Source organism: Dendrobates tinctorius, unplaced genomic scaffold, assembly GCF_039654945.1.
Source record: "Dendrobates tinctorius isolate UK_male_01 unplaced genomic scaffold, ASM3965494v1 ptg000211l, whole genome shotgun sequence".
Taxonomy (NCBI): domain Eukaryota; kingdom Metazoa; phylum Chordata; class Amphibia; order Anura; family Dendrobatidae; genus Dendrobates; species Dendrobates tinctorius.
In genome coordinates, this window is record NW_027361878.1 from 15,514,732 (window position 1) to 15,533,862 (window position 19,131).

The 19,131-nt window shown below is 45.5% G+C and overlaps 1 protein-coding gene across 3 annotated transcripts in view; it reads left to right on the forward strand.

Annotated features, from left to right (window-relative positions):
- The window catches only part of PPP2R5B (protein phosphatase 2 regulatory subunit B'beta), a 166,279-nt gene extending 151,435 nt beyond the window's left edge, over window positions 1-14,844 (forward strand). For all 3 annotated transcript variants that reach the window (XM_073554479.1, XM_073554480.1, XM_073554481.1), the window contains 3 exons: window positions 7,151-7,278; window positions 10,356-10,457; window positions 11,764-14,844. In XM_073554479.1, the coding sequence (XP_073410580.1) occupies window positions 7,151-7,278; window positions 10,356-10,457; window positions 11,764-11,899 (366 nt within the window). In that variant the 3' untranslated portion in view covers window positions 11,900-14,844. The remainder of the gene's footprint in view (window positions 1-7,150; window positions 7,279-10,355; window positions 10,458-11,763) is intronic.
- The last annotated feature ends 4,287 nt before the right edge of the window (window positions 14,845-19,131 follow it).

The following is a 19,131-nucleotide window of genomic DNA, read 5'->3' on the forward strand; positions in this document are numbered from 1 at the left end:
GTCAGACCGGAACACAGCAGGGACGCGATGAAGTGACGTCATCGCGCACCCGCTGTGTGTCAGAGGAAGAGGGCAATGATGGGAGAGGGAGCGTCGTGTTACGCTCTCTCTTCCATTATTGCGGCGCGCACTGGGGGGCCGAGCTGACGCCGCAATAATGGAATATATATATATATATATATAGATAATTTTTGGCAACAGCACGGTCATCTGCTGAGGTTCTCAGGTTAGGGGCCCACTCAGAAGTTTCACCCCCCCGAACCAAAACCCTAGCTACGCCTCTGCATAGAGGAATTAAGGCTTAACAAAAAGCACCGCCAAAGCCCTTGCCAACGGTACCCTCAGATGAGGAACTAAATGTACCATCTTGGAGAAATGATCAGTTACTACCCAGATGACTGTATTGTTACAGGACTTGGGCAAGCCCACAATGAAGTCCATTCCGACCATGTCCCAGGACCTATCTGCCACCGACAGTGGATGTAGCAAGCCTGTGGGCCTCTGCCGGGAAGGCCGATTCTTGGCGCAGGAGACACACGCCTGGACGCAATCCCTAACATCACGCCATTCGCTGCCACCAACATGACCTTGCCAGAAGCTCAGACATCCTTTTGGTCCCAAAATATCCACCCAACCTAGACGTGTGAGCCCAAGAGAGTACCTCCGGCTGCAGATTTGGTGGTCTTGCCCGGAGGCACCGACTCAAGCGAAACCGGAGCTACCATACGCAGACTCTCTGGCGGGACAATAAGCTGAGGTTCGTCCCACTCCAATGAGACAGCGGTACAGGATAGAGCATCGGCACGGAGGTTCTTCTCCCCCGAGAGAAAATGAAGGGTGAAATTAAATCGGGAGAAAAATAAAGATCATCTGGCCTGGCGAGAGTTCAACTGCTGAGCCGTGTGCAGATACAGCAGGTTTTTGTGGTCGGTGAACACTTGGAAAGGGAATCGAGCCCCTTCTGGGAGATGTCTCCACTCCAAGAAGGCCGACTTCATGGCCAGTAACTCCCTGTCCCCGATAGAATAGTTTCTCTCCGCCGGTGTGAAGGTCTTAGAAAAGAAAAAACACGGGTGTTTAGGACCTTGAGAGTCCTTCTGATACAGGACAGCGCCAGCACTGATGGAAGAGGCATCAACTTCCATTATGAAGGGATTATCCACATCAGGGCAATGTAGCTCGGGAGCCCTAGCGCAGCCACTAAGGTAGAAAAGTGAGGAATGAACTGGCGATAATAGTTGATGAACCCCATAAAGCGCTGCACCACTTTAAGGGAATGTGGTTCCTGCCAGTTCATCACGGGCCTCAGTTTGGCAGGATACATGGCCAAACCTTTGGCTGAGATAATATAGCGTAGGAAAGGCAAAGACTCCTGCTCAAACTCACTGCTCACTTTTCCAATTTGGCATACAGGGAATTGGCGTACAGGTGTTCAAAGACCTTTCAGACATCCTTACGGTGGGTATCAATATCTGGAGAGAAGATAAGATTACGTCCAGATAGACTACCACAGAAGTGGATAACAACTTCCGGAAGATGCCGTTAACAAAGTCTTGGAAGACTGCAGGAGCATTACAAAGGCCGAACAGCATCACCAGATATTCATAGTGGCCGTCCCGTGTGTTAAACAGAGTCTTCCATTCATCCCCCTCGCAAATTTGTATCAAGTTGTACGTGCCATGCGGATCTAGTTTAGTAAATACCCTAGCTCCTCATAGCCTGTCAAAGAGCTCCGAGATGGGAGGTATAGGGTATTTGTTTTTGATGGTAATAGCATTCAAACCCCAGTAATCTATGCATGGACATAGTTGCCCGTTCTTCTTCTGAACAAAGAAGAAGCTAGCCCCTGCAGGAGACACTGACATCCTAATAAACCCTCTCTCCAGATTCTCTTTAATATATTGAGACATGGCCTCAGTCTCCGAAAGAGATAGAGGGTAAACTCGTCCCCAGGAAGGCTTTGTGCCCGACAAGAGGTCTATCTCTCCTAGTGTGTCCTCACCCATCCCTGTAGACTGTCAGCCCTCGCAGGCAGGGTCCTCTCTCCTTCTGTACTTGTGTGTCCCTTGTCTTGCACATGTTTATTGTACTTGTCTACATTTCCCCTTTTCCCTGTAAAGCGCCATGGAATAAATGGTGCTATATAAATGTATAATAATAATAATGGACAGTCATAAAGGCGATGAGGTGGAAGGGTCTTCGCTGCCCTCTTGGAAAACATGTCCGCATAATGCCAGAAATGTTTATGGAGAGGGGTTAGATCTTCGGTGACGTTAGATGTAGCAACCTGAACCTGAGCCCTCAGACACCTTCTTTCACATGACCCACTCCATCCCAATATGCTCCCTGTGGACCAGTCAATATGAGGGGAAAAATGACGTAACCAGGGTATCCCTAAAAATACCTCGTCAATACCCTCAGGAATGACCAACAACGAGATTATCTCCTGATGTTCTGGAGACATAGCCAGAGAGCGAGGAATGATCTGATGTGTGATTTGCGAAGCAATGCGCATCTATTGACCACCCGGATGGTAACTGGCTTGGTGAGCATCACCAGCGGTATTGTGTGCCGTTGGGCAAAGGCAGAGGACATAAAATTACCCTCAGCCCTGGAGTCCACACAAACTTCCATAGCGTGGGTGGTAGAGCCATATGAAAGTGTCGCCCTAAAAGTCAACTTGGAGGACAGTGTCGCTGTGTTTAGTGAGCCTCCTCCTGTAGCCACTAGACGCAGTCATTTCCCTGCTACTGGGGATACTTGTTGGCTTAATGCCCAGGCCGCCTACAAACATGGCAGATCGGAGGTACACGAGCGGGATGAGACTTGGATTCCGCTCGAGAAACCTCCATGGCATCCTGTGGTTCCAAAACCTGGGCCGGAGATTCCAGAGGTTTGGCGAAATTTGGAGCCAGTCGAAACCTCTACCTACACTGGGCTCGCTCCAACCTTCGCTCAGAATGCCGAAGGCTGATGCGGGTGGAAACGGAATTAATTCCTCCAGTGTGGACGGAATCTCCCTAGTGGCCAGGGCGTCCTTTACATGATCAGCCAGTCCCCTCCAGAAGACAGGGATGAGGACGTTATCCGGCCACTCTAACTCTGAAGCTAGAGTCCGGAAATGGATGGCGAAATGGCTGACCATCGAGGACCCCTGGGTTAAAACCAGAAGTTGGAGCGCGATGTCATGGGTGACACGAGGCCCTAAAAAGGCCTGCTTCAGAGCGCTCAGAAAACACGAGGCGCTCTGCACCCACCTGGTCATTGCGCTCCCAAAGCAGCCTAGCCCACTCCAGCTCCCTGTCCGTTAACAAAGAGACCACGAATCCCACCTTGGCCCGCTCAGATGGGAAACGTGACGCCAACAGCTCCAAATGTATAGCACACTGGTTCATGAATCCCCTACAGACTTTACTGTCACCCATGAACTTATCGACCCGGGGGAGACATGAGAGAGACAGAACAAACAGGGGAGGCAGCAGACACACGAGACGCAGCTTCACTGACTGCATGAGCCAATACTGCGGTAACATCCACTGCTGCAGTCGTGCGCTCAAGAGCGGACAACCTGCCCTCCAGCTGCTGGATGTACCGCTGTAAACGCTGCTCATCCGCCATTGCTAGCCAGACCCTGGTGCTAAGATACTGTTAGGGTTTGCGGATCACACCAATGTAAATTATGAGAAGGTGCAATCGCAACCCGGGGTCCACCATGCGGTGATGGAAAAGCCGCAGCTAGAGGACAGTGGCGGAATGTAGCTGCCAGCAAGCACTGTAAACACACCGAGTTAAAATACATCACTCGGTGTGAACAGAGTGCAAGTGCCTGACTCTGTTGCTCCACAGAGCAGTACAAAAATTGAGAGCACTCTAAGCTATGCCGTGTTAGATGTCACAGGAGCATAGAGGAATTGACGCTAGTTGGGGTCCCTATAACTCTCCCCCCCACTATGCTGGTGATTGAACCTGCTCTAACACATGGTGGCTTTTGAGCACTGCACCTGAGGACGCCCAGTGTAGATGCTACAGTTGTAGCCAAAAGTAATGACACCCCTGCAATTGTCAGATAATACTCAGTTTCTTCCTGAAAATGATTGCAAACACAAATTCTTTGGTATTATCTTCATTTAATTTGTCTTAAATGAAAAAAAACACAAAAAGAATTGTCCTAAAGCCAAATTGGATATAATTCCACACCAAACATAAAAAAGAGGGCGGATAAAAGTATTGGCACTGTTCGAAAAATCATGTGATGCTTCTCTAATTTGTGTAATTAACAGCACCTGTAACTTACCTGTGGCACCTATCAGGTGTTGGCAATAACTAAATCACACTTGCAGCCAGTTGACATGGATTAAAGTTGACGCAACCTCTGTCCTGTGTCCTTGTGTGTACCACATTGAACATGGAGAAAAGAAAGAAGTCCAAAGAACTGTCTGAGGACTTGAGAAACCAAATTGTGAGGAAGCATGAGCAATGTCAAGGCTACAAGTCCATCTCCAAAGACCTGAATGTTCCTGTGTCTACTGTGCGCAGTGTCATCAAGACGTTTAAAGCCCATGGCACTGTGGCTAACCTCCCTAGATGTGGATGGAAAAGAAAAATTGACAAGAGATTTCAACGCAAGATTGTGCGGATGTTTGATAAAGAACCTCGACTAACATCCAAACAAGTTCAAGCTGCCCTGGAGTCCGAGGGTACAACAGTGTCAACCCGTACTATCCGTCGGCGTCTGAATGAAAAGGGACTGTATGGTAGGAGACCCAGGAAGACCCCACTTCTTACCCCGAGACATAAAAAAGCCAGGCTGGAGTTTGCCAAAACTTACCTGAAAAAGCCTAAAAGGTTTTGGAAGAATGTTCTCTGGTCAGATGAGACAAAAGTAGAGCTTTTTGGGCAAAGGCATCAACATAGAGTTTACAGGAGAAAAAAAAGGCATTCAAAGAAAAAAAAACACGGTCCCTACAGTCAAACATGGCGGAGGTTCCCTGATGTTTTGGGGTTGCTTTGCTGCCTCTGGCACTGGACTTCTTGACCGTGTGCATGGCTTTATGAAGTCTGAAGACTACCAACAAATTTTGCAGCATAATGTAGGGCCCAGTGTGAGAAAGCTGGGTCTCCCTCAGAGGTCATGGGTCTTCCAGCAGGACAATGACCCAAAACGCACTTCAAAAAGCACTAGAAAATGGTTTGAGAGAAAGCACTGGAGACTTCTAAGGTGGCCAGCAATGAGTCAATCCCATAGAACACCTGTGGAGAGATCTAAAAAATGGCAGTTTGGAGAAGGCACCCTTCTAATATCAGGGACCTGGAGCAGTTTGCCAAAGAAGAATGGTCTAAAATTCCAGCAGAGCATTGTAAGAAACTCATTGATGGTTACCGGAAGCGGTAGGAAGAAACTGAGTATTATCTGACAAAATTGCAGGGGGGTGTCAATACTTTTGGCCACAACTGTAGGTTCAAATGGGAGTTCCCATCCTACACTGCCTGTTTAGAAATGCACCCGTGGTGCGAATAGCGGCACACGTGCATACAGGGTGGTAACTGTCCCACATACACACACACACACTGTAAATGCACATGATCTTAGCGCACCGACGAGCGCACCAAAGATCCTTTTATAGACAGTGCCAATCAGACAGGACCTTGCTAACGGACCAATCTGGAGCTGGCACAGGACATGAGCAGCTGACAGACGACCACCAAAGAGAGGGCGCCACCTCACGAGTATGCTCAGTAACACGAATCCTGGACTTAGCCTCAGGAATGACTGCTCACCGCTGTCTATTGCAAGTTACCATAGCTGGACCTGGAGAGGCAGCGGTAACAAAGTTTACAACCCGAATCTGAGCAAGATGTTGAGACCGATGTCTCTGCTGAGCAGCATCCACTACAGTCGAGAATGAATGGGAGACTGCAGGAGAAGATAAGGCTTGGGATCCATCCTGTGCAGAGGAAGAATCACAGTGCCTAACACTGGGGTCATGCTTTTGACAAGTACCATACACCGCACACTAAACCAAGCAGAGCTCTATGGGTGAAGGCCAAGGAAGAAACCATTGCTGAAGAAAGTACATAAAAAGGAATGACTGGGAAGTCCTTCTGGGAAAATGTTAGGTGTACAGATAAAGCAAAAATACAGCTTTTTGCCAACGAAAAGCAACAGTTTGTTTACAGACGGCGCAATGAAGCTTATAAGGAAGAGAGCACCCTACCAACAGTGAAGCGTGATCGCGGTTGATCGATGATGATGTACTATTCTGTCCATAGGAATTAAGTCCCAAGGCCCATGGACGGAATAGTACGTCTAATGGCAGAAAGGGGTTAAAATGGCCAGCAATGAATCCTAACTTCAATCCCATTGAAAATGTTTGGAATGAGCTGCAATCTGCCATTAGGAAAAAGAACCCTGCAAACATTCAGAAGCTTGAACAAGCTGCTAAGGAAGAGTGGGAGAAAATACCAGCTGAGAAGTGCAAGAAGCTTATAGATGGCTACAAGAAAAGTTTGGAGGCCATCATCAATGCCAAAGAGTGTGAAACCAAGTATTAGGGGGTGCCATTATTGCTGCACATGCTTTTTACTCTGTTTCTTCTTTGAAATTGCAACATGTAAGTTGAAAAACAATGTTTTATTGTTGTATTGCTTTGGACCACTAATTAAAAAATCCCGAGAATATAACTATGGTACATTTCCATTTATTTATGAAGATATTGTACAGTCAAAAAAAAGAAGGGGGGGGGCAATAACTATGAGCAGGACTTTGTTTCCCTTCCTGGGGGACGCACATCCAGTTGAAGTTTGTGCTGGCGTCTGTGGGCCCCCAACATCTGCGACCATGATTGTTACGCCCCTGATTGGGAAGAACTACATTGGCGATTGTGAGCCCGCCCTCTTCTCAACATCTGTGTCTGACCTCACAAATCCTCTTCTGAATGAATGGGAAAAAATTCCCATCGACGCCTCCAAAATCTGTAAAAAGCCTTCAGAGAAGCTGTTGTAGCTTGTTATATAAAAGACATATCAACACAGCAATCACAAGCATTGTGCAAATCCTTGTAAGACGCAGTATCCCATATGGGCATAGATCATGATTGTGAATGTTTTATTCACCGCAGATTTTTTTATTATTATTTTGTCTTAATATTAGGTTGCGGAGCGTGCCCTTTATTTCTGGAACAATGAGTACATCCTCAGTCTGATAGAGGAGAACTGTCACACCATCCTTCCCCTGATATTTGGCACCCTCTACCAGGTCTCCAAAGAACACTGGAACCAGTAAGTGTTTGACCAAGAGTAGACATTCTTCCTTATGAACCTCCATTACATTCATACTGCACCTGGGTGTTTAGGACCCGCCACTGTGAGATTTTCATCACTGATTTGTGTTTCTGCACAAACAATAACAGAAAATTACAGACATTGTTTTCTTTTTCGCTGTTTAGAAACTAAAAACATAAAATGTATATAAAAGATATAGGTCTATTTTTTGATGATTTTGGTTAGAGCTAAAGTGATATAGCGGCTACCGCTAAGATCAGGTCTCTAGGTCTCCTATCTGTCACTGTTGACCGGTTCCCTTTAACGAGTGACCATTGTTTTTTGTTTCTAAATTAATAGTAACGTGAAAGTTTTTTTTTCAGCCATCTTGGTTCTCCAATGAAACAAAATAAAAAGTGCTCAAAATTTGTAATGTATCCCAAAATATTACCAATAAAAACAACTTGCCACTCAAAAAACAAGACCTAATTCAATCCTATTGATGGAAAATATAAAATATTTTGGGTCTTAGATAGAGATGAGCAAATTGATATAGGAGTCCAGTCCAGCGTCCAGGTTAGGCTAGATTCACATTAGCGTTTGAGTCTGCAGCGTATCATCCGCAAACGCATGCAAAAAAGCATGCAAAGGCATATTTACGCAGCGTTTTTTATCTGCATAATCTTATGCATGATGCCAAAAAAACGCTGCGTTTGTATGCATTTTTGCATGCGTTTGCGTTGTTTATGCGCATGCGGTCGATATGACATCAGACAAAAATGGGTGTGTCTCAAGGGATTTCTAGTTACATTTTGAAAAATGCATGCATATTGAATGCATGCGTTCCAATAGACAGTAATGAGGTTTTTTTACGCACTCATCCACATGCACATGACTGCGCATATTTGAAGCTTCCAAAAATGTTGCATTTGCCGGACCCCGCCGCACACCGAAAAACGACGCATGCGTGTGTTGACGCATGCGAGCTGATGCAAACGCATGCCCCTGTGTACACCATGTTAAAGATAGGTACACATGGCGCATGCAGATCTATGCGGATGAAACACTGCGCAAACAGACGCAAATGTGAAACCAACCTTAGTAATACCTGACAGCCAGACCTGAGGCCCCCCAAATCTTTTCCCTTTCGGTGTCCCCCGGTGCTGCTTTTGATAAGCTAGAATAGATCCACTCATCAATATTCTCAGACAATGGTGACACAAACTTTTTTTTTTTTCGCCTTTTATGGTAAACCGAATAGTGTCACGTAAAAGTAAAACCCATCCCCGAAAAAAAATTAAGTCCTCAAATGGCTCTGTTTATGGAAAAATAAAAAGTTATGGCTTTTAGAAAAAAGCGGAGGTAAAAAGAAAATGCAGAATTACATAGTATGTAGTCTATTTTTTTTTTTTTTTTTTTAAAAAGCGTTAAATACAAACTTGAAATGCATAATAAAGATGCTATGAAATAAAACCGATGAATGACTTGTTTTTCCAGCAGCAGCGTCGTCAACAACCAGAAACTTCCATCTCTTCTTATTCCTCAAAATTAAAAATTGACGAAGATGAGAAAAGCGTTAAGGAAAATTGCCTGTTTCCTCACCTATCAGACTTATCTCTGAATTTACTGCTAAAATCTTTTTCAATATTTAGGAAGCCAAAGTCTAAAATGCAAATTAAATTTATTTGTTCCATTTTCTGATTATTTGGGTTGTGGCTGTAATCACTTAGTAAGACGATAGCCAGTTTTCACTGATAAGATTTGAGTTGCTGCCTTTAGAAGTCTATGGAAAGGGAAAGCAAAGGAAGATGAAGGGGCTAAAGAAAGGCTGAGAGACACGCCTAAGAAAGCTGAAAAAAAAAATTCAGGATAGAAGTAATTTAATGGTCAAAAAGTTTTTTTTTCGTCATATAGACATACACATGACAACTTTCCGTGATAAGTCACCTAAAACTAGTTAAACTTTAAGTATTTTTTTTTATTTTGTCTTTCTATCTGTGATTAGTGACGAGCTAACGTGCTCAGATAAGTCGTTATCCCTCCATGCTCACATGCTAACTGAATGCCTTCGGCGTACTTGAATAATATGTTCGAGTCCCCGCGACAGCATGTCTCGCCGCTGTTCAACAGCCGCAACACATGGAGGGATTACCTGTTTGTTAGGCAATCCCTGCATGTAATAATAATTTTATTTCTATAGCGCCAACATATTCCGCAGCACTCACTTTACATTATAGAGGGGACTTCTACAGACAATAGACATTACAGCATAACAATAATCACATAGATCAAAACAGATACCAAGAGGAGTGAGGGCCCTGCTCACAAACTTACAATCTATAAGGAAAAAGGGGAGACACGAAAGGTGGATGGTAACAATTGCTTTTATATTGTTATTATTGTTTGGATCATCCCTAGTGTAAGAATCGGGTGTTCCTGTTGCTGCATGAACCAGTTAGCAGTCTAAATATGTAACAGTACAGACACAGAGGGCTATTAAATGCAAAACGCATGTGAGAACATGATGCGAGGAAGCTGGTTATGGTAAAAACGTTTGAGTTAGCCACATAGGGATATTTAGATTAATGCGTTGAGGCGATAGGCCAATCTGAACAAATGCGTTTTTAAGGCACGCTTAAAGCTGTGGGGATTAATCGTAGTAACCTGGGTAGTGCATTCCAAAGAATTGGTGCAGCACGTGAAAAGTCTTGGAGACGGGAGTGGGAGCTTCTGATTATTGAGGATGTTAACCTCAGGTCATTAGCAGAACGGAGGGCGCGGGTAGGGTGGTAGGCTGAGATGAGGGAGGAGATGTAGGGTGGTGCTGAGCCATGGAGGGCTTTGTGGGTGAGGGCAATAAGTTTATACTGAATTCTGGAGTGGATGGGTAGCCAGTGTAAGGACTGGCACAAGGTAGAGGCAACACTGCATGTGTTGTGGCTGTCGAAAAGCAGTGAGACATGCAGCCGCGGGGACTCGATCATTTTATTCAAGCACGTCAAAGACACTCAGCACCCAAGCATGGAGGGGATAACACAGCACGTTCACTCATCACTATCTGTGATCTTACTATTTTTCTGTGTGTTTTTTTCCAGGACAATTGTCTCTTTGATTTACAATGTCCTAAAGACTTTTATGGAGATGAACGGGAAACTCTTTGATGAACTCACAGCATCATATAAGCTGGACAGACAACAGTACGTCCCTTTTCTAGAAATCTTGTGGTCTGATACAAAGGCAGACGCAGAAGGACTCTTTTACAAAAAACGATTATGTCAACCTTTTGTATTCCAGCAACTAAACCGCTAAAAGCTGAGTAGTCTTAATTGATTGCAACATTGTGGTCCTCGCTGCTCTGCCAATTTCTTTTAGTGGACTGCATTAAATCAGAAAGCCAATATGTTTGTGCAGTCACTTCCATGTGATCTGGTAGCCGGTAGGAAGTACTGTAACCCCAGGGGTCCCTTTCTAGCTGAAGACATGATATGTCTGTACCTTTTACAGATGTGTCTATTTCACTGCCTTCAGCTGCACTGATATCAGAATGTTCTCATTTGGAGTACAGATGATGGCTGTGACAGGGTCAGTACCTATGTCTCACTAATTCTGGGGATTAACTGCTACAGGAGATTGTTCTGATAAGCAGAATACTCAGAGGAGACAGGAACTGACCCATCACTGCCATCATCTGTACTCCAAATGAGTACAGTCTAATATCAATGAAGCTGAGGGCAGGGAAATAGACTGGTGAAAACCAGGCATTTGAAAGCCACCTACATGACAAATCCTCTAATAAAGTGACTTTTGAATTTTTATAACTTTCTGTGCTGGACAAAATTTATTTTTTTAAAAAGTAAAGTTTAGTTACTCTTTGACACAAACTTGATTTAACAATGGGATGTTTTCTAATGATAGATTCCCTTTTAGTGTTAGTAGTGTGTTTAATGATATTCCATATCTTACATTACAAAGTCAAGAAGAAATTCCTTTTTGTATATTTACTAAAATTATTGAGTTCTTCTACATTTCCTCCATGTTTTATAGACAATAATTATACTTTTAGGACCCAATACATCAAGACCGGCTTTGATCACACCGGTCTTGAGGAGATGGGCTGGAGTCAGCCACTCCTGAATGATGAAGAGGCTTCATGAGTCATTGGCTCCAGATGAGTGGTGTACACTCATGTGTGCACCTCACCACAAAGCCTACTGCAACCCCTGATGGAGTACGATTTGTGGCGTAGCGAATGCCGCCACTCGCTATAAATTTATCACCACACCCCCATCCCTCCACAGCGCCAATCACTTTGTTGGAGCTCGGTAAAACTGGATTGAAAATTTCCAAAAATTTTTCAAGGCTTTTGCACCAGAATTGCGGTGTGAAGGCTGTGCTGAATCGGGCCCTTTGACTTTTGCACAATGTATAAGTTTTATCAAACAGTTTGTACATTTATAATAAAAATATGTAAGTCATTACTAACATGTACCCTTTATCCCACAGGGAATTGAAGCGAGATAAAGAACGTCAGGAGCTTTGGAGAAAACTGGATGAACTTCGTCTTAAAAAATTGAATGGCCTAGAAGAAGCGCAGATGAACCAGCTTAATTTACAGCACAGCCAAGCAAGTAAAAGTTAGAAGACCCCAACAACACCACTGTCCACTAAGACCACTACAGCCAATAAACACCCCTCCTCCCCATATATTTACCCTCTTTTTGTTTGAGAAATTCTTCATCTGTTCCCTAAGATGGTGACTAGCAGCAACTCACGCTGTTATCATAGAGCCATCGATGGCACATGTTTCAGAAAATCACAGGTCTCCTTTTCATGATGTAGTGGGTGCATTTCCTATTCCCAGTGGCACGGTCAAAGATTTTGAAGGCTTGACAACAAATCATCAATCCCTTTCGACAACAGCAAAGACTTTTGGGAAAAGCCATTGTTATCTCTTGTTCCGTCTTAGCAAATGACTTTTCAAAGTCTCATTGGAGAAGGATCTCACCCCATGAAATGCTCCTCGGAGAAAATTGCTGAAATAATTTGCCATTCTCTGTCCAGAGGAGGTAGGGGCTTCTGCGAAGTTCCCTGGACCTGTCAATCTTTGTCAAAGTAAAGGCTTCCGGGCAAGCCTGTCACAGATCAACTACAGTCATATTCTGAACATGACAGTTGAGGCTTCTGGGAAAGCCTTCTTAATATACAACCATTGTCACTTTCTGTTTGTAAAAACAGAGGCTTCTGGAAAGGCCTGCGTCTCCTGTCCGTCATTTTGTGTTTGTGAGAACAGAGACTTCTGGGAAAGTCTCTCCAGCGATCATCTTTAGTCCGTCAATAAGAGACAAGGCTTCTGGGAAGCCACTTCTGAACCGCTATGATGACCATGAGCACCTCTGCCCCCCTACAAGTACACACTGCTACGGTTGTAAGAAGGTATGCATGAAAAAAAATGTCAAACTAACATCTGTCTCTGGACTTAACACCATGCTGGGTTCATGGGCGCAAAGTTGTTAAGGTAGCCTGTCCTGTCCCCACCACCGTCCGGTAGATGGATTGCATCCTAGGAATGTACATGGTCACTGTCCAGCTATCAAAGCTTGTGAATAGAAAGAAGTGAAATGAGAAATAATGGATTTTGGAAATGCATGAAAGACAGTGATATGAAGTTTAAAAAGTTGCGCTGAAAATTTTTGCATAACAATTGGCATCAGATCAAAACCTTTCTTTAAATCCCACGACTTTTTGAAAGATTTCAGGCTGCTAAATAAAGTGATTACAAGAAGGTGCATTTTAATGATACCACCGCATTGTTTGTGGAACAATACAGAGGGAAACCTATTTTCTAACAAGAGCAAATGATTCGTGTTAATCTAGCTTTCACTACACTAATAATTAATGTGTCATCAATCAGTCGCTCTCCTCGTTGTAGCTGAATAACAATAAGACGAACAAGCATTCCATAGGAGAACAAACACAATAGTGATGGGTTAAAGAAACCACTTCATCTTCAGCAGCAAAGGGCTTGATGGTAGATACCCATCTCAAATCCAACTTCCAACGTGTCTGCCTCCCATTGTCATCTGTGAGAGCAAGGGACCTGGTCTTCATGGCAGACAACTGAACAGTGCTGTGGTCAGCTGGACTGGCAGAACTGACCGCGAGGACTTTATGCTTAAAAAAAGCCAGAAGATAATGAACACAAAGACGAGGGTATTTTCTGGTCAAGCTTTGGTCTCAATCAGTTTCGGTAAAGATCTGATTTCAAGGCAAGCCCAGTAGCTACATTCTTAGATATCACTGCAATAAGTTGTCCACTTGGTGTCTAAAATGTCCAGAGTTGAGCTTTTATGACCGTAATTTAGCAGTTCATTTCTTGGCAAAAAAAAAAAAAAGTGTTTCGTGTCCCTACAGATGAAAGCGAAGTCATACTTTCCTCCTCTAGTTTAGGTGAAGGGTACATAGTCAGTATCCTCCTAGTTTACAAGTTGGCCAGCTGAAGATGTGATTGTATCAAATATGTCTCGTTATAACCCTATTCTTCCCATTAATTGAGAGGCGGACATGCCATCGGTGCAAGCTGCACAGAGACGAAGAGGTAACGGGGCCGATCCCACCTCCAAAGCCAGGTGATACATTATGTGGAGCTATTGGACTGCAAAGAGCCCAAATATTGTTCTTGCACAGGGGCCCTCTTTTGTCTGTGCCTGCTCCTGCATTAATCTATGTATGTAACCTTCAACTAGTTGCATATTTCAGCAGAGAATATGAATATGACAAGCAGAGTTGTCTTAGCCACCATTTATAATGGACTTTTCTGTGTTTTTTGGGGTTTAGATTTTGGGAAAAAAAAAAAAAAAAAAGACTGACCTCTACTGTGAGCGTGAGTCCGATCATGATATTCCTTTAGATGAGAATAAGTGTGGCTGGTGCCTCTAGACTGTCCCCTCTCAAAAGATGACTTGGATCTTAGGTGTTCTTTTTGACTCTGCGGTAAAGAAATATCCATTAGCCACCTTATGCCATAAGGTGCCATCGTATCCAGTCGTACGAGCGCGGTGAAGAGGCCTTGTCTCTCTTAACGGTCTAAAAAAAATAGCCTATTTGCAAAGAGTATATATAAATATATTACGTGCAAATTTTTTTTATTTTCTATTTTATTTTTTTAAACAATTATTTATTGTATTATTTATTATGGTCAGCGTTTGATCTGTTTTAATTCACGGAGGGAAAGGGGAGGAGCGAGGGGTGTCTATGATATTTATCCTGGTCACTACTGAATTAAATGCTGGGTCTCAGAAATATGTCCTGTTTTTATGTCTACACTGGCGATAACTTGTACTCATTCGCACACATAGTCATTAGCTTTATGAAAAAGAAGAAAGAATATCTTAGAGAAATTGGTATGATTCCACTATCTATGACTGATATAACAGGATGCTTAGTACCTAGTTAGTGTAGTCGGGGGGCATATTAGGGATATTTTTTTCTTTTTTAAACCATAATACTGAAAGATGTATTATTTTTTGGAAAACGATATGTTTTGCATGACTTTTCTTGCTGAGTAAAATAAGGGTATTAATCATGTCTGAGTGATGCTTTGTTCACAAGTTATGACCTTTTTATCTAATTTTATCACTACTTTTGCTATATACTGTGTATATATATATATATATATATATATATATATATATATATATACACACATACACACCGTACAGACCAAAAGTTTGGACACACCTTCTCATTCAAAGAGTTTTCTTTATTTTCATGACTATTAAAATTGTAGATTCACTCTGAAGGCATCAAAACTATGAACACATGTGGAATTATATAATTAACAAAAAAGTGTGAAACAACTGAAAATGTCTTATATTCTAGGTTCTTCAAAGTAGCCACCTTTTGCTTTGATTACTGCTTTGCACACTCATGGCATTCTCTTGATGAGCTTCAAGAGTTCAAGAGGTAGTCACCAGAAATGGTCTTCCAACAGTCTTGAAGGAGTTCCCAGAGATGCTTAGCACTTGTTGGCCCTTTTGCCTTCACTCTGCGGTCCAGCTCACCCCAAACCATCTCGATTGGGTTCAGGTCTGGTGGCTGTGGAGGCCAGGTCATCTGGCGTAGCACCCCATCACTCTCCTTCTTTGTCAAATAGCCCTTACACAGCCTGGAGGTGTGTTTGGGGTCATTGTCCTGTTGAAAAATAAATGATGATCCAACCAAACGCAAGCCGGATGGAATAGCATGCCGCTGCAAGATGCTGTGGTAGCCATGATGGTTCAGTATGCCTACAGTTTTGAATAAATCCCCAACAGTGTCACCAGCAAAGCACCCCCACACCTCCTCCTCCATGCTTCATGGTGGGAACCACCAGGCATGTAGAGTCCATCCGTTCACCTTTTCTGCGTCGCACAAAGACTGTTAGGCATCGGGTTCCGGGCGCTGCACAGCGGGAATCCCAAGCCTTGCCACCTTCAGTCTCCCATTCCTCTCCGGCCGCAGTGGAGTCTGCTCAGACTTCATGATCCCGGCGTTCAGTCCACACCAGCATTGTGGGTTCAGTTGCTACTGCCACCTCTGGTTCAGTTATGGCAATGCAGTCTGGCCAGCAGCAAAAGACTCCAGAGGCTGTCTTTCCTTCGGCCCACTGAGCATGCTCATGAGACGATCTCCCATTGGGGATCGGGAGTCACATGCTCAGGTCCTTCTCCTGTTCCGATTGGTCCATCTGGAGCATCAGGAAGGTCCCGGAAGCGCACGGCTATAAAAGGTCCGCATGGCCGCTCGGCCATGCACTAGTATGGACTATAGTTGCTATATGTGTGGATGATGACGGATGCATGTACCTGGGAATAACTCATTAAAATTCCCCTCCCCTTGATATTACGCATGTGGTTAGGGAATTAATTGCAGAGTCACCGTCAGCCAGTGGCTAGCCATAGGCCACAAGTGCTTGTCACTTCCCAGCACTAGAGTCCAATGGTGTCGCCTGCCATAGGGCACCATAGTATCACAGCAGGCACTGTCGCTTCGCGGCAGTTGGTTTCTGTTAGCGGTGTTCGCAGCTGCGACGCCACATGCTCGGTAGGTCTAGAGGGACACTGGTCCTATGTCCTGGGGCCAGAGTCCTGTGACCATATAACGAGCGGTCTTCTCCCCGAGCGCTGTGAGTGAGAACAGGCTCGTCATGAGTATTAGCGTTAGTGCGGCTCTGTGAGGTAACAGAGTTCGCCCAGCGCACACCGGGTGACGTTTAACCCGTGTGTGTTATACCGCCATATTGTGCGTCTGCCATTACTTAGCAGCAGCATACCAACTCTGCACGGTGGACCCCGGGCGGCGAACGCGCCTACTATTTTATAATTTGGTGCGTTCCGCCAGCCCTAACATTATACTAGCGCCAGGGTCTGGCTAGTAATGGTGGACAAGCAGTAGCTACTGCAGCACATTCGGCAGCTGGGGGGCAGGTTGGCATTCAACCTCAGCTGCGAATGTTACTGCGGCCACTGCTCAGGCAGCCGCTGAGGCTGTCTCCCATGTTCCTACGTCCATCCCTGCACCAATGTTATCCCACCTCCCGCTGCCCGAGAAGTTCTCGGGCGATAGTGCCTTCTGCAGGGGATTCGTGAGCCAGTGTGCTATTCAGCTTGAGCTGCTGGCAGCGCGATTTTCCTCTGAGCGGGCTAAGGTCGGATTCATCGTGTCCCTTCTGGCTGGCAGGGCTCTGGAGTGGGTCACCCCACTGTGGGAGTGTGGTGACCCCGTGGTTCAGGGAGCTTCGCAGTTCCTAGCCTCTCTGAAGCAGGTCTTTATGGGACCACGGGTCACACACACGATACCACGCTCCAGCTGTTGGCCTTGACACGGAGTTCGTTCTCGGTCACTCAGTATGCCATTCGGTTTCGGACACTGGCTTCCAAGCTGGAATGGTCAGACAATACTCTAATACCAATTTTTTTGGAGGGGATTGGCTGACCAAGTTAAGGACGCTCTGGCCACTCGGGAGGTTCCCGGCACTCTGGAGGAGCTCATTACCATCTCCAACCGTATTAATCTCCACTTCTTAGAGCGAGGGATGGAGCGCTCCCAGTCCAGACAGAGGTTTAGGTTGGCTCCAACTTTCGCCAAACCTCTGGAGTCTCCCGATCGAGCGTTCGAGTCGTCGGCAGATAGGGAGGTGCCTCACACGGGCTCTAAGTTCTGCCCAGATCGAACCTCCATAGCTCACGCTCACTGCCGACAGTCTGGTCACCTTGCCAATAGGTGCCCACAGCGTTCAGAGAAACGTCCGCGTCTTGTGGCAACAGCAGGAGGGTTACGAGACACCACACAGTTTTCCTCCAAGCTAACCTTTAAAGGGGTGTTGGAGTTCGGCTCCTCTCCTCTGGCGGTAGAGGTTTGCGTAGATTCTGGAGCGGAGGGTAATTTTATGTCCTCAGCCTTTGCGCTCCAGCACTCAGTCCCCTTGGTTATGCTACCTCAGCCGGTCACCATCAGGGTGGTGAACGGTTCGACATTACCCTCGCATATTACCCATCAGACTGCTCCATTAAAACTTTCACTGCCTCCGTCCCATCACGAGACAGTGTCACTCCTTATTATGCCCGAGGGCATCGACCAGGTCCTCCTAGGAGTTCCCTGTTTGCGTTGCCACTCTCCTCATATAGAGTGGTCCTCGGGGAGAATACTGGGTTGGAGCAAGTCCTATGAGGATAGGTGTGTGAAGGACCACATTCAGATAACCTCCACCAAGGTCCTTGCGGATCTCTCCACACTCCCAAGTCACTACCACCAATACGCGCACGTGTTCTCGAAAAAGTCCGCTGAGACCCTTCCGCCCCTACGACTGTCCTCTAGACCTCTTGCCAGGCGCGGAACCTCCTCGAGGTCGCGTATATCCTCTGTCCCTTCCGGAGACGGAGGCCATGTCCCAGTACATCAGTGAAAACTTGGCAAGGGGGTTTATTAGGAAGTCTGTGTCACCAGCGGGGGTGGCATTCTTCTTCATACAGAACTGTGGAGAGTTGCGCCCGTGCATTGATTACAGAGGTCTCAATGCAATAACCGTCAAAAACAAATATCCTCTTCCCATGATCTGAGTTGTTCGACAGGTTGCGTGGGGCCCAGGTCTTCACTAAGCTAGACCTACGAGGGGCTTACAACCTGATCCGCATACGCAAAGGGGACGAGAGGAAGACAGCCTTTAATACCAGGGATGGCCATTATGAGTATCTGGTCATGCCCTTCGGCCTCTGTAACACCCCAGCTGTCTTCCAGTACTTCGTAAATGATGTCTTTCGTGATATGCCTTCCACCTCGGTGGTGGGCTATCTGGATGACATCCTCATCTTCTCTCCAGATTTGGCCTTTCACCGGAGAGACGTCTGCAAGGTCTTCCACCGCTTGCAGGCGAATTCTCTCTTCGCCAAGTTGGAGAAGTGTCAGTTTTGAGTCTTTACCTTTTTTTGGGCTATATCATCTCGACCCAGGGGTTGGCTATGGATCCTGCCAAATTGCAGGCGGTAATGGACTGGCAGGAACCCCATTCTCAAAGCGGTGCAGCGGTTTTTTGGGGTTCGCTAATTACTATCGTCAGTTCATTCCCCACTTCTCCACCCTGGGAGCTCCTTTAGTCGCCCTCACCAAAAAGGGAGCCAATCCCAAGGTTTGGTCAGAACAGGTCTCCGCGGCCTTCTCGTCTCTTAAGACCCATTTTGCTGCCGCTCCTATCCTCCAACGTCCCGATGTGGATAAACCCTTTATTCTAGAAGTGGATGCCTCGTCCGTTGATGCAGGATCAGTCCTTTTCCAGAAGGATGCTCAAGGTTGGAAGCATCCCTGCTTCGTCTTCTCAAAGACCTTCTGTGACGAGTG